This window comes from Mugil cephalus, chromosome 10 (assembly GCF_022458985.1).
Source record: "Mugil cephalus isolate CIBA_MC_2020 chromosome 10, CIBA_Mcephalus_1.1, whole genome shotgun sequence".
Classification (NCBI taxonomy): Eukaryota; Metazoa; Chordata; class Actinopteri; order Mugiliformes; family Mugilidae; genus Mugil; species Mugil cephalus.
Window position 1 is genome coordinate 9,185,425 of NC_061779.1, and position 15,615 is coordinate 9,201,039.

General features: G+C 42.5%; 1 protein-coding gene across 3 annotated transcripts in view; it reads left to right on the plus strand.

Moving 5' to 3' along the window:
* arntl1a (aryl hydrocarbon receptor nuclear translocator-like 1a) overlaps positions 1–14,843 on the plus strand; it is a 32,807-nt gene extending 17,964 nt beyond the window's left edge. For all 3 annotated transcript variants that reach the window (XM_047595469.1, XM_047595470.1, XM_047595468.1), the window contains 10 exons: positions 49–166; positions 1,755–1,904; positions 4,130–4,376; positions 5,022–5,128; positions 7,855–8,005; positions 8,086–8,165; positions 8,264–8,372; positions 9,415–9,508; positions 10,594–10,687; positions 10,792–14,843. In XM_047595469.1, the coding sequence (XP_047451425.1) occupies positions 49–166; positions 1,755–1,904; positions 4,130–4,376; positions 5,022–5,128; positions 7,855–8,005; positions 8,086–8,165; positions 8,264–8,372; positions 9,415–9,508; positions 10,594–10,687; positions 10,792–10,949 (1,308 nt within the window). In that variant the 3' untranslated portion in view covers positions 10,950–14,843. The remainder of the gene's footprint in view (positions 1–48; positions 167–1,754; positions 1,905–4,129; positions 4,377–5,021; positions 5,129–7,854; positions 8,006–8,085; positions 8,166–8,263; positions 8,373–9,414; positions 9,509–10,593; positions 10,688–10,791) is intronic.
* The last annotated feature ends 772 nt before the right edge of the window (positions 14,844–15,615 follow it).

Consider the following 15,615-nt stretch of genomic DNA (forward strand, 5'->3'; position numbering starts at 1 on the left):
GTTGTTTTTTTTTTTGTTTGTTTGTTTGTTTGTTTCTTCTGCATCTAGAATGACCTGATAGGTCAGAGCCTGTTCGACTACCTTCACCCCAAGGACATCGCCAAGGTGAAAGAGCAGCTGTCCTCTTCTGATACGGCCCCGCGAGAGAGGCTCATTGACGCTAAAAGTAAGCAAGGACGCCCGACGCATATCTGGCATCGGGCTAATGACGACATCCCTCACGGGTGTTTGTCTGTTGTGTCCCTGTGAGCGAGCTCAAAGACACATACATGTGCCATGTGGTTAAATTCACGTATTTATGTAGATTTTGTCATTTGTTCTATGATATAAAGTGTGTAAACATTAATGTTTATGTTGCTAGTCAACACAAACATGACTCATCCCACAGTGAATAGGAACTAACATTTTTAACAACATGCGTAAACACTGATGAGAAGACTGACGTTGGTATGGTTGCTAGCTGTTTCTCTGTGTTGCCTAACATAGCAACCGTAACATAGGGCAAAGGGTGGGAGCTCTCTGGTTTGTGGTTAGCAGACCAATCAGAGAGCCAGTGAAAAGATCAATCTCACAGCAGCGTCCAAGCTCATATCAGCATCTAAGAGGAAAAAAATGTTTTTTACAGGTCAACAATTTTCATTGAATCCGAAGGGAATTTAAGAAAGGCAGCTGGACTTGTCGAGTTTTTTGAGGTTTCAACGCTCATTCAAGTAGATTCTTCAGTTCTAAGTGACTGGTGGGAACTTGAGGTTTAAATATGTAAGTACCTGGCTGTTAATGGACACTAGCTCTGGTCGCTAACAGAAACAAGTCAAGCGAGTTTCTGATGAGCTACACTTACACTTAGACCAGTCCCTTAGAACTGAAGAAGCTGCTCGGCTGAGTGTTGAACCATATAAAAAAAAAAAAATAATAATACAAATCCAGTTGCCTTTTTCTAAACACTTTTTGATATACCATGACCTACTTGACTGAGAACCTTCACAAAGACATTTTGACAAAAACAATGTTATCATTGATTCCAGAGATTTGTGGGATCTAGTTTCACATGTCTTTGCTTTTGTGCAGCTCTTCTCTGTCTGTCCTCATAGTTTTTAAATCTAATCAGATGTCGGTCCTGACGGTGCTCTCGTAGTCATAGCTTCTGTCTCGTTTTGGATCTCCGTCACACCTGCACATCGCAACATCTGCCAATCTGAACTGCATTTGTATGCAGGGAAGTGGTTTATATTTTATAAAACCGACCAGAGGACTTTTATGAATCCGTATCGTATCTTTCAAATGTCAGTTTTTGAATTGAAAAGCAGTATTTATTTATTTATTTATTTTAAACCAATCAAAACTCTCTTTCATAACGAAATAAAACTGTTAGGAAAGTGAAATTTCCCCATTGTGGCACACGTAATGGATTATCTTATTGAATCTGAATTAAATCAACTGAGAAAACCGGTTTGTTTTTCATCTTTTTTAAGAAGACACGGAGGCCTGATTGAAATATCACTAAATCTATCTCAAGGGAACGAAGCCCCTACAGAGAACTAATGACCGTCTTCTGATGAAATATACTTTCTCAGAGGAAATAAAAAAACAGCTGGGGGTAAATGAGATTAAATCTGCGTCATTCAAGGCACAAAGAAGAGAAGGAGTAATGGCTGCAGATGAATGGATTCTTTATTTAGTGCACGACCCAAATCTAATGTCGCTTGCCATGTTTTGTTCTGAGCTTGACGTGAGTGTCGTCTGTGTGTTTGCAGCTGGTCTTCCAGTGAAGACAGACATCACTCCCGGTCCATCTAGACTCTGTTCTGGAGCCAGGCGGTCGTTTTTCTGCAGGATGAAGTGCAACAGGCCCTCTGTCAAAGTAGAGGATAAAGACTTTCCGTCCACATGCTCCAAGAAGAAAGGTACATTTATTTATTTTATATATATATATATGTGCACAAAAGACTGGAAATCTCACTCATCAGTGTTTATCTTTGAGTGCCAGAAAACAGCTCTCCTCTGCTTTTACTTCACACCACACACACGTAAGTTGCTGCTTTTTCTGGCTCTTTCTTATGAACCAGAAAGGTCCGCTTTACAGATGTTCCGCTCTGGCTTCTTTTTTTTTTTTTTTTTTTTTTTTTTTTTAAGAGACACATCCTCATTAGAAAGAGGAATCACACCTCAGTTGGCACAAGAGTATCTCAGTTAGACAACCAAGGAAGTTTGCCTTTCTGGGTTCATGTATTAATTTATTTGTCGAGACTTGAATACAAATACTAAATCTTTCACTTCAAATGGCTAGATGAGCGTAAAATAATAGTGACATTTCTAGATTGGTTGATAAAATAAAATAAAAAAGAAAGATGTTTCCCTTTAATCTTTTGGATCTGAGACGGTTTTCGGTATTTTTATATACTTTTGATTTTGATTTTACATACCACACACACACAAAAACAATATCTTCCTACCTACATTTGATATCTTCTTTTCAACACAACTTCACATTTATGATCGATTTTTTTTCCACTTTAACCTACTTTATTAACATATTGAGCCCAAATAATACAAAAATTCATTAAATTCAAATAGAAAAATATACTATTTATTACAATAAAACCCACAAACACCCAAAATGAACTGTTTTGCAACATGTAAAGGTAAAATTTAAATAAAGTAAAATGTAAGTAAAGCATGACATTGTGACCACTATTCCTAAAACCGTGTAGGTCTCCCTGCATGTAGCACCCACCTAGACCAGACCAGGCACCATAGCAATGACGCTCCTTGATGGCAGCAGCCACCCCCTGCAGGATGCAGCCTGACACACACACACACAGAAACAGTTTCGATGTGGGATGATCCACAGAGGCCTTTCTCCTCCCCTCACCTCATAGAACCCAGTGGCGGGAAACAGGAGAGTCTAGGACATGCTATACATGATCTATGTCTTTGGCCCAAATGTACCACAGTAAACACGTACCAGAGTCTATTTGAACCGAGCCAAACTCGTCAGATGTGAACGCACCCTGAGCCAACTTGGCACACGATGCTTTCAGCTGCGATGAGTACAGCGGAAAAGCTTTGAGTGCAGTGTTACATCACATCTCAGCCGAGGACACGCTGTGTCCAGGATAGTAGACCCCGTGACCGGGGATTAAGTCACTCTTAGTCCCCGTGCACCATCAAATAGTGACATACAAAGAATTAAAGGAGCACTACAACTTCTTCCTAGTGTCTTGACCATTTCACTTATTAAATACCTTAAATGTGAAGCGTTCGTCACATTATCCTCCATTCACCCTCATCACCAGCGTCGCGGTGGCTCAAGAGAAAGTGGCACATGCGGCCGGCTCCGTGCCGCCCTGCTCAGCCTCTAATGGACGAACTGGACTGTGAACGCAGCTTCTTTTATTGTCAGAACATTCGCAACCATTAAGTGCTGTCACGCAGCCCGGTGGCAACGGTCATGTTGAATTCTATTTTTAGCATTTACCTGAATATTTCATGTAGGCAAACTTTATTCTCCTGCTGCTGTTTTCTGATCTATACTGGATAAATCAACCTCAGAGGAACATGGTTATACAGTACATATATATAAACATGTGAGGGTTGGCGCTGATGACTCACAGCAAGAAGGTCCTCGGTTCGAATCCTTCAGCCGACTGGGGCTTTTCTGTGTGGAGTTCGCATGTTCTCCCTGTGTCTGTGTGGGTTCCCTCCGGGTGCTTCCTCCCACTGTCCAAAGACATTGGTCCAAAGACTCTAAATTGGCTGTAGGTGTGAGCGGTTGTCTGTCTCTCTGTGTTAGCCCTGAGATAGACTGGTGACCTGTCCAGGGTGTTACCCCTCCTCAGTGACAGCTGCGACAGGCTCCAATAGTATCATCTAGGGTTCAGGGTTAATGTTGCAATACATGTTGATGGATGGATGAAAGAACTGGTCAGCTGCAGGGACGTCGTTTTGGTTTGATTATGAAAGATCAGGTTTGGCTGAAGCCTGATACTGATCCTATTTTTGCTCCAGTCTTAAATGTGATGAACCCGTCAGATCAGCTTTTATAACCATCAATCAATAACGCTTCTCTGAGTTGTAAAACCTCCCGCTGCGTTAGCCCCCTGTTTATTTCCTCTCCCTCTCTTCACAGCCGACCGCAAGAGCTTCTGCACCATTCACAGCACGGGCTACCTGAAGAGCTGGCCACCCACCAAGATGGGCCTGGACGAGGACAACGAGCCCGACAACGAGGGCTGCAACCTGAGCTGCCTGGTGGCCATCGGCCGCCTGCACCCCCACATCGTCCCCCAGCCCAGCCTGGCAGACATCAGGGTGAAGCCCACCGAGTACGTCTCCCGGCACGCCATCGACGGCAAGTTCGTCTTCGTCGACCAGAGGTGAGTGTTGGGGCGGAGGGGTTTATGGGGGCCGCTTTATCTTGATTTATTTAAAAGGACAGTAAAGTTCAACATGTACGGAGTCCTAAAGCAGATTACTAAGGCCACGTCCTATTCAGTCATCTCTCTAAGTCTGTGTTCCTTATTTTTATACTAAAAGTGTTAGAAGGAAGAAAAGGTGTATAGAATGATGTAACAGATAATAAAGCCGCCATAGAACTGGCTATAATATTTGAGTTAAATGAAGCTGTCTTTTGTGTTATTAGTCTCCAGCTAATCAGAGTTGAAGGTCATGGATGATGTAAATGTTACGTCAATAGCATAATTGTCTATTATATAATAATATATTTTATTATATATATGTTACATGGTTGCAAGGACAGGGGATAATATGGGCTGACAAAATTAAAATAACTTTTTTCAAGTTTTCTGTTAAAATCAACTTTAAATTAACCTGCGTTTATTCATATATTTTACCATTTTAAATAAGATGAGATAATCCATTATTTATCCCACAATGGGGACGTTTGCAGCAGCAGACGGTTTAAGGACCGTCGCACACGGGAGACGATGTTGAGGTCTGATGCCGTCTCTGTGAAACTCATCAACTTTTAGAGACCTTAAACACATCTTCTGTTTCTGCAGAGCCACAGCTATCCTCGCCTACCTGCCCCAGGAGCTTCTGGGAACGTCCTTCTACGAGTATTTCCACCAGGACGACATCGGCCACCTGGCAGAGTGTCACAGACAAGGTAGCATCTACAAGATCTTAATAAAGGAACAGTTTTACTTGAGACTAGTTTTACCCAGGGGACGTCACGTGAATTAGAAACTACTTACATCTGTGTGCAAACTCTTTAGCCTTATTCACACGGGACTACTTTTACCCAGGGACCTCCATTAATATGTAATAATACACTTAGACTTTAATGATCCACGAGGAAAATGACTTGGTCACAGTACTTGAGGCATAAAGTAAACTCTCTTAAAAATCACAAAAAAAGATAAAATAAGATTAGATTAAAATAAAGTAAAATAATAAAGTATTATCAAGTACTGATTTGTAAAGTAAATTAAATTACCTGCCCTATTACTCGTAACATAGAGGTCCTATGATAAAACCAGTCCAGTAAGAATCTGAATCACTGTTATTTGGGAGTGAGTTGTATTTTGTCAATTAAGAATAATGAAGGATGTGCTGTAAATCAAAGTTTGGACAGGTGTTTTGGTTCAAAGTTGAGATGTCTTTGACTTATTCACCCATTTAGAGATGAAAGCATTAAATCAAGCATTAATGTGTTCATCGGTAAAGGTGGCGCTGATTTAAATTCTACCAGGTCATTTATACTTGATTCCTCTGGATCACATCATGTTTTATTAAAATTGGAAAAGTAACTAAAGCTGTCAGAAAGTGTAAAATGTCCTCTGACATGCGGTGAAGGAAGTAGCAGAGACATACAGATAAAGATAAATAAATTAAAGTAAAACAGTTTGTTTATCCTGTGCAAATGTGCCTCATGAAGACTACATGTCAGCATTACTTTGTAGATTTGGATTAATACTAAAAATATATTTTTAAAAATAAAAACATGATGTGTTGAGACTGCATTGATCCTTTGGGGGCAATCAACAAACTCCCTGTCAGTATTTATATATATATATATATATATATATATATATATATATATATATATATATATACAGTGGGGGAAATAAGTATTTGATCCCCTGCTGAATTTGTAAGTTTGCCCACTTCCATAGAAATGATCAGACTCTGGTTTTTATGGTTGTTTACTGGTTATGGGTATAGACAGAATATCAGTCGAAAATGCATAAAAAACACACAATCTAAAAGTTATAAATTGTTATGTATTTTATTAAGGGAAATAAGTATTTGATCCCCAACAATTCACTTAGAATTCAGGCTCCTACAGATTGGCTGGTGCGCATGTGGCACACAGCTGTGCTCAGTCAACTAATTACCAATACTCCTGATCTTAACTCGTCATGTATATAAAGCACACCTGCTCTAAGAATCAGTTTCTTACATTCCAACTTCTACAGCACCATGGGCAAGACCAAAGAGCTGTCAAAAGATGTCAGGGACAAGATTGTAGACCTGCACAAGGCTGGTATAGGTTACAAAACCATCAGCAAAAGGCTTGGTGAGAAGGTGACAACTATTGGTGCCATTATTCGCAAGTGGAAGACCCATAAAAGGACCATCAACTGTCCTCGGTCTGGAGCTCCCCGCAAAATCTCGCCTCATGGAGTGAGGATGATGATGAAAAGGTGAGGGAGCAGCCTAAAACAACACGGCAGGAGCTTGTTAATGATCTGGAAGCAGTTGGGACCTCCGTCACCAAGAAAACAGTTGGCAACACACTGCGCCGTTATGGATTGAACTCTTGCAGTGCCCGCAAGGTCCCCCTGCTCAAGAAGGCACATGTACAGGCCCGCCTTAAGTTTGCCAGTGAACATCTAAATGACTCAGAGAAGGCTTGGGAGAAAGTGCTGTGGTCTGACGAAACCAAAGTTGAGCTATTTGGCATTAACTCGACCCGCTGTGTTTGGAGGATGAAAAAACGTGAGTATGACCCAAAGAACACCATACCCACGGTTAAGCATGGAGGTGGAAACATCATGTTTTGGGGCTGTTTTTCAGCAAAGGGTACAGGGCAACTTCACCGCATTATGGGCCAATGAATGCAGCCATGTACTGTAACATCTTGGACAAAAACCTTCTTTCCTCAGCAAGAACACTGAAGATGCCTCGTGGGTGGGTTTTCCAACATGACAATGACCCAAAACATACTGCCAGGACAACAAAGGAGTGGCTCAAGAAGAAGCATATTAAGGTCATGGAGTGGCCTAGTCAGTCTCCAGACCTTAACCCGATCGAAAACCTGTGGAGGGAGCTGAAGCTCCGAGTTTCCAAGAGGCAGCCAAGAAACTTGAAGGATTTAGAGACTGTCTGTAAAGATGAATGGCCCAAAATCCCTCCTGCGCTGTGTGCAAACCTGGTGACCAACTACAAGAAACGTCTCATCGCTGTGCTTGCCAACAAAGGTTTCTCTACAAAGTACTGACTTGTGTTGTGCTTGGGGATCAAATACTTATTTCCCTTAATAAAATACATAACAATTTATAACTTTTAGATTGTGTGTTTTTTATGCATTTTCGATTGATATTCTGTCTATACCCATAACCAGTAAACAACCATAAAAACCAGAGTCTGATCATTTCTATGGAAGTGGGCAAACTTACAAATTCAGCAGGGGATCAAATACTTATTTCCCCCACTGTATATATAACAAATTACACACATGGCCAATTTGCAATCGTTTGAGATCAGACGACCTCTGACATTATTACAAATTATTACTTGAAGTCCCCAGGTAAATCTAGTTCTGTGCAAATGGGGCACAAGTTGTATTGTTGTGTTGCTGTGCTCATCGTGCTCTTCCTGTGTCCACAGTGTTGCAGATGAGAGAGAAGATCAACACCAACTGTTACAAATTCAAGATCAAAGATGGCTCCTTCATCACGTTGAGGAGCCGATGGTTCAGCTTCATGAACCCCTGGACCAAGGAGGTGGAGTACATCGTCTCCACCAACACTGTCGTATCGTAAGTATCCCACAACAACGACGACGACGGCGCATGATCTACAGGCGATGAACGATTTCTGACTGTGCGTTTCTCCTCAGGTGTCCCATGATGGAGGGATCAGATTACCCACAGTCTGCTGCCTCTCCACAGAGTATGGACAGCGTTCTAACCTCAGAGGGTAAAATGCTTCTTCCGCTCTTTCACACCCTTCTCTGTGAGTCACGTTGTGTTCACGGCCAATCAATCCCTCTCCTCTGATTGCTATTGATTCGGTAGGTGGGGGGAGGCGGGCGCTGCAGACGGTGCCCGGCATCCCTGGCGGCACGAGAGCGGGAGCCGGGAAGATCGGTCGCATGATTGCAGAGGAAGTGATGGAGATCCAGAGGTGAGGAGAAGTCTTCTTTTTTTTTTTTTTTTCTTTTGCATTTCAGTATCGGAAAAAGAAAAACCTGCAGAGCTGAAGACGTCCGTGGGACGGGTAAAAACGCGATAGAGGTGACACAGGGACACGGTGTTGATTGGATATCAGAAACCAGCATTTGACATTACTGCTATTGAACAGTTCCTCATCGTATGCAAAGCGAGACGAGTAAAGTAGGGCAGCGTGTTCACTCTGCAGGCTCCTCTGCTCACAACTGAATGCGCTGACTTATTGTTTACGTCCTCCGCTGAAAAACATCCATTATTTTATTGAATGTACAGCTTGATACTAGAGCGCTGTCTATGCGCTGACATAACCAGTATTTTATAACTTAAAAAAGGACTGAGAAGCAAAGTGACATTGGTTGTGGGTCCTGCAACCAACTCAGTATGTGACAAACAAGCAATTAAGGCGTTCTCGGCAAAAGTTATTTCAGTGTAAATATCTTTTACAACAGATGCGATAGTGGACTTTAAACGGCTCGTTTCTCGCACAGGGAAACGGTTTAGTTGTAAACAAATTAAAGCTCCACCCAAATGACTTGGATGAACATGGCTGAACTTTGCCAGAGTGGAAGGAATCCAGTCAAACTTGTCACAACATACACATTTGTACATGTTGGAGCTGGATCTGGCTTCCAGGGGCTGTGGACTCAACGATCAACGGGGGAGAGGTCTTGTTTGGAGCCGTTAAAGGTCCAGGGTGTGGGATTTAGTGGCATCTAGTGGTGGAGATGCAGATTGCAAGCAGCTGAATGTCCTCACTACCTTTCTAAGCATTTAGGAGAAGCTGTTTCTGTTTCAGTGAAAAGATGCAGATGGTCCTCTCTAGAGTCTGTTTTGTCCCATCGAGAATAATTTGATGTTACAAGTGGTTATTCACAAATGAAAACATAAAATAACAAAAAAATGTCTCTCTAGGTGTGTGCAAACATATTTTCTTTTTGTCTCGCCCTGTAACGAAAACCAAATGACATATTACTGAATTACCTGTTTCCATCTTTCAGGATTCGAGGCTCCTCCCCCTCCAGCTGTGGCTCCAGCCCTCTGAACATTACCAGCACCCCTCCACCTGACACCTGCTCCCCGGGGGGCAAGAAGGTAAACTCATCATCATATAAGCCTCCTTATTAAACATGTACCCTTTCCTTTAATATGTCCGCAATTTACAAAGTGACACGTTTCCGTAACTATCACGGCATCAATGTTATATTTAATGGCATTGTGTTAACATAAAGACTGCAGTTTTAAAAAAATATGAAACGGCAACAGAGACAGTTTCAACAGAGCACATTTCTTCCGGTAATAATCTGACGAACAATCTTCATTTCTCAAATAAGCTGGAAAGAATGTATTGTCTGTGTTGTCTCAAACTACTTCTTGAAGTGGAAATGATGCAGGTCTGGTGAAAAGATTTAAGGCTTTGAGAGCCAGAGGGTGGTAAAAGAAACAGGAAGTCACTCTCTAAGTGGCCATGTAACTGTTGTTCTTGAGTAAACAAGAATTCAAGTTTCAAGATCACTTTATTGATCCCTGCGAGGGAATTATTTCGTTCAAGAGTCACGAGATAAGAAAACAACATGGAACAATCAGCCAGACTGTTAACCACAGATAGAGTTGTGTACACAGTAACAAAAAAAAAAAAAAAAAGAAGTTTGTTTCCTGAATTCTTTTGTTCTGAAAAAAAATGTGTTGGTTGAATCCTATAATGACTTATGCAGAATTTACTCAAACACAACTCACTGTACAGAGCTCTGATTGGTTCATGAAGCTACTGCTGTCCCATATATACGATCCAGCAGAACATTAAAAACAAGTAACAACAAAAACAAGTTATCAAGATTATCTAGAATAAATTAACTGATCGGCACGATCAGGCGATGCCAACTCTGTACAACAGTTTATAACCCTTCCTAGCCTTATAGCTAATAGCATCTTATCTTAGCTTCCTAGCCTTCGAGCTAATAGCATCTTATTAAAGCTTCCTAGCCTTCTAGCTAGCCGAGCTCTACCTGTTTCTCTGGAGAGAAAAGAGTTATTTCCTCACCCTTTAGAGCAGAGAGTATGCAGGTGCTTGCATTGTTTTCCCATGAGCCTCTGCGCCTGTTACACTATATATGTATATATAGAAAGAGAATGGAAACCCATTCAGCTCTGACGCCATGTTTGCCCCCTTCCCCTTATAGATCCAGAACGGAGGGACACCCGATCTGCCAAGCACGGGGGTTATTCCTGGACCCGATTCTGTCGGCTACCCCTACTCCAACCAGTCCATCATGAGTGAGTCAAAAGACAGCATCCTTTTTGTTTTGTTTTGTTTTTTTTGTGTGTGTGTGTTTTCGTCTCCAAGCAAAGTCAACAACTGCTCCTCCCTCCGTCCGTAGGTGACAACTCCCACCTGAGCATAGACATCATGGACGAGCCCGGCTCCAGCAGCCCCAGCAACGACGAGGCGGCGATGGCGGTCATCATGTCCCTCCTGGAGGCGGACGCCGGCCTGGGGGGCCCCGTCGACTTCAGCGACCTGCCCTGGCCTTTGTGAAGGCAGCGCGAAAGGGAACAACCAGAGCCACCGATGGAGAGAGTTCAGTCGAGGGTTGAATTCTGGGCCGGCCGTGTTTCCTGCCGTCTGCACACAACTAAACACTAAAAAAAAAAAAAAAAAAAGAAGAAGAAGAAAAAAATGTCCATCTTAATAAACGCGCTGTCGAGTGACAAATCCACAAACTGAAGGGTCGCGTTCGGACTCGGACGGCGGTTGAGATTCGGCTCCCACGTTTCGGTTCATCATTCCCTGTAGGCGGAGCCGAGTTTCGCCGGCGCAAGCGGGAGGAGTTTTCTGTAAAGACCCTGCTGCAGATTTGTTAAGATGTTCATTTTTTTTTTTTTTTTTTTTTTTTTTTTTACAGTGTTAGTAGTTTCCTGCAGATCCCTGTCGTCGCCGTGGTGAGAGACCACGGCGACGGAGACACAAGTGACAGAAACTGCGGTGCTAAAATGACGACGCTCCCTCACCGACTCTGTTTAGCCGTGGCTCCGGCGGGAGGTGAGCGGGACGGGGGCCCTGCTACCGCTGCCAGTCCCAAAACCAACACAGGACTCCTGACGCGGTCACAGACACCGGGCGACCGACGTGTTCGGTGGAGTGGTGTTGGATGGGGAGCACCTCTCTGGACATGTAGGACACTGTACAAAAAGAAAACAAAAAAAACAGATGATCTCCAACACAGGAAGTGGTGGTTTAACCTCTGGAGGATTCTTAGTGGACCTTTTATTCCCATAATTCCACGAGGAGCAGATTATTTTTCTGTTCCTTTTTAAATAGTGACAAACGTTTAGAGAAAAAGCCGCCACCCAGCTGCTGCTGTTTCCTCATCCGACTTGAACTCCTCTCTCCAGGCTGCTCCACAGCTCGTCCTCATGGAGTTGTTTTTTTTTCTTTCTCTCTTTTTTGTTTTGTTTTTTTACAGCCGGTAACGGTACCTCGTCCTTAAGAGGCATCGCAAATCTATCCAATCTAATCTCAGTTGAGGTCTTCACGAGTCCAAAGGTGAAAGAAACGACCCCGGTTCGATTTAAACTGCAGCTTCACGTCTAAATAAGAGTCTGTGGCTACGTTTCCGTGGGACGGTGGTTCCTCAGCTCGGCCGAACGGCGCCCGATTAAAAAGATCTGATCAGGTTTATGTGTTTACGTCGATCACTAGGGTGGTTCTGTTCTGCTGCCGTGGAGCCTGGACGTCTGTAGGAAACGTGACAGAAGAAGACCTGAAGAGACCGTCCAGACGTCTCCGCCGTCGCCGTCCACCGGGATTCCAGCTCGATTCGTATTTTTCAAACACTTGTTGTTTTTCTACCTCCATGTTTCTGTCCCTCCTGGAGTGGATTTAGTCCAAACAGAGAGAAACCAGCACATTAGGTGTTTACGTGGTTATTAAAGGTTTACACTACAGAAAAAAAAATTAAAAAAAACTCCTGGTCAGTCTGCTCTGACTGAGGTGATTACGTGAGGCATATTAAATCTGATTACTACTGGAATGCTACTGTCCATCCAAAAACAACAAAGCTAATAAATCAGCTTGACTTCCGCGTGAGTTCCAGGTTTTCCAGATGTTCCTATTTGAACCCCCCCTTTAAATCTGAGGTAAATAACCGAGGTCCTTCAATCCTAAAACATGTCCATGCAAACGTAGCCACGGTCTGAATGTTCGTGTGCGTGGACAGAAGTCTGCGTTCCTGAGGAGGTGGTAGCCGCATCACGTACGGCCGTTATTTATTCTTCTCCCACAATGCAACTCGACTTTCTAGTGCGGAGCTTGGCTCCGTCCCAAGGCCCTCGGGGCAAAGCACGAAGCCACGTGGGTGACATTTGGATGAATCAGACTCAAAGCTGAGTGGACCTGTGAAGACCTCCTGAACTTTTTTTACTTTTAAAAAAAAAAAAATCCTCCCTCTCCTCTCCTTTTTTTTTTTTTTTTTTTTTTTTTTTTTTAAGCTGCTAGAGCGTCGTCAGCGAGGATCAGATGATGAGGTTAACTGCATAACTGAAAAACGAGTTCGCCACCTCCCCGGATTATTCAAGTGCTCCTCCATGAGGAAACGTTCTTCACTGCCATTTTACTGAGGACTTCTGCTGCTGCTGCTGCTGCTGCTCCTGCTCCGGGTGCCCACGCACCTCCCTGGAGCGCTAAGGCTTAGCATAAAAGCATAAAAGCGTAAAAACCGTTTGGTCACAGGGTCTCCTCCCGCTCACCTCCCTCCACGCTGATTGATCACACGTCGGTCACTGAACGATTCTTCTCGACTGCAGAGATGTGGCGCAGAGAAAGTTTGTCTTTGCCTTTTGTTTCAGTACCCGGGCTCGAATCGAGCCCCCAACATAGGAACTGCCCCCTGCTGACCTGTTGGAGCGGGCTCGAGCTAAAAGAAAATACCTCTGAGGTGAATCTTACTGCAGAAATGACAGAATTACTGTTAAAAAACGAGAAAAAAAAAAAGAAACAGATTTTATGGAGATGGAGGTGATGGGACTTTCTAGGAAGGTTCAGAGAGAGAACGGAAAACTCTTCATTTCAGTGCCCCCATTTTTTTTTTTTTTTTTTGTTTGTTTTGTTGTTGTTTTTCCCCCCCCTCCCCTTAACGATGACAAATTATCCTCAACACGACCTCTTCACTCTCGCCAGCGCTCGTCCTGCAGAGAGAGGAGGTGGACGGGAGTCGGGAGGAGCCACGGTCTTGTTGTCGGTCTGTGTCGCATGGAAAGAAAATCCACCTGAGACACAATCAAAGTGCTCCATCTTCTAACTGCATTTGACAAATGCTGCTAGTCTCTTAAAAAAAAATTATAAAATATTATATATATATATTTAAAAAACCTCACAAAGCAAACTGAGAACCAAACACAAATGACTCTAAATAAGGCTTTTTTTGAAGCGACTCAGATTCTTCAGGAAATAAACTTCCAATACTTTTACAAACTAACCGGCTTCTACAGAATTTTATTTTGTTATATTTTCATTTTTGAAAACTACCCTAAGTTTGAAGTCTAAGTGATGTTTGCAAAACCTGATCATTTGAGGCTCAGTTTAAAAGAAACAGTCTTTGATAGGTTGGAGGACTCTAGTCACATGCAGAACCGTATTATTCATTCTAGTCCTTCTAATCCTACAACAGCTACAAAATTAAATAAAATGAAAATGAATGAAAAGTAGAGATGGGTAGTTCCTGTAATCGACTAAAGAAACATTTTGTGATTTATTTCTGCAGGAAACAGAAGTGTGATTGAATGTAACCGTGCACTAAACCTTTCTGGAGCCGTTTGGCTAAACTCAAACTAAACTGTACCTGAACCTGAACCTGAACCCCTCTTGTCATTTAGAGCTGAAGGAGCTACTCCAAACTCAAACCAGACACTTTGTTTTGTGTCTCAACACCACTTTATTATTTCCGTTATGGAAAATTTAATGGTTACACAGTTAAAACATAATATTTTTTCCCTAAATTCGTTCAGATTTGTTTCTCTGGACGCATGAAGCACGTTTTCTTTCCGTGTGGGTGGAACTTAACTCACCTGTGTCCACGCACCTGCAAGGCTCAGGCTCCGCCCACTCCTCCTCCTCATCATCCTCCTCCTCCAATTAGGCGGCGGCTGGCGAGGCCCCAGCTCCTCCTCTGTATCTGTTCTAGTGGTTTTCTGTTTCAATGTTTTTACGCTAAACACTACAACGATAAAGTGCCCCCCCCCCTCCCCCCCCCCCCTCTCCTCTCCTCCCTCTTGTTGATATGCCTCCTTCCCAACCCGCCCGACAATAATGTATCAAATCTTTAAATATTATCATGTTAAGAGTATACTTTATGCAAATATATATGAGTATGATGAGTGTATTGTATGTATCAGCAGTGGAATATTTTTAAAATAAAATTATTTGTTTCTGTCATACTGGATCTCCTCTGTCCGTTCATTCTCTGCGTGTTGGTACCAAACGTTGCTACTGATGCAGGTGATTCAGGTCAAATCAGAAGTTGAATTTTTGATCAGCTCAGTTAATTTCCTACTGTCTGTTTTTGTCTCATTTTGTAACACGATAACATTTTAAATTGACAATATTGTTCAAATTCAGAAACAATGTAAATACAAGACATTTTTAAGGAAAAGGGCAAAAAAACAGAACAATACAAAGTGATTTAAGTGCAAATGTAAACAGGAATAATATATTTACATGTTACTGCAGAGGTAGTATGTGTAATCAATATAATAAAATAAAAAAAGTAAGAAATATATAAGGTGTCTGTGGCCTCCACTAGAACCTAAAGTGCCCCCTCCAGTATTCCACTTTTAATTTATTATTTTTCTGCATATGAAACCAACTCTAAAACTGATCTGTGGCAAATGCCGTGTTTCTTTTTTCCATCATCATATCAGTTTAGAGATTTCACCTCACGTTTTCCACTTTTGTGCTGTTGTGGAAACGGTGAGAATTGGAAAAACTTACCGAGTAGGTGCAGCATTGCAATCTGTGTCCGTGGAAACGGCGCCCCTCGTGGTACCGTCATCCCAAGTGGAAACTTTCAATAAGGTCCAACTTCAGAAGTCCAGAACTCATGAAGTTCATCGTCAGAAATCTTGCTGCAGTCTCGCAAGATTAGGTCATATTTGAGGGAGCACCATCAGACCTGAATATATATTTTACGGAATATGTTCTCAACCAA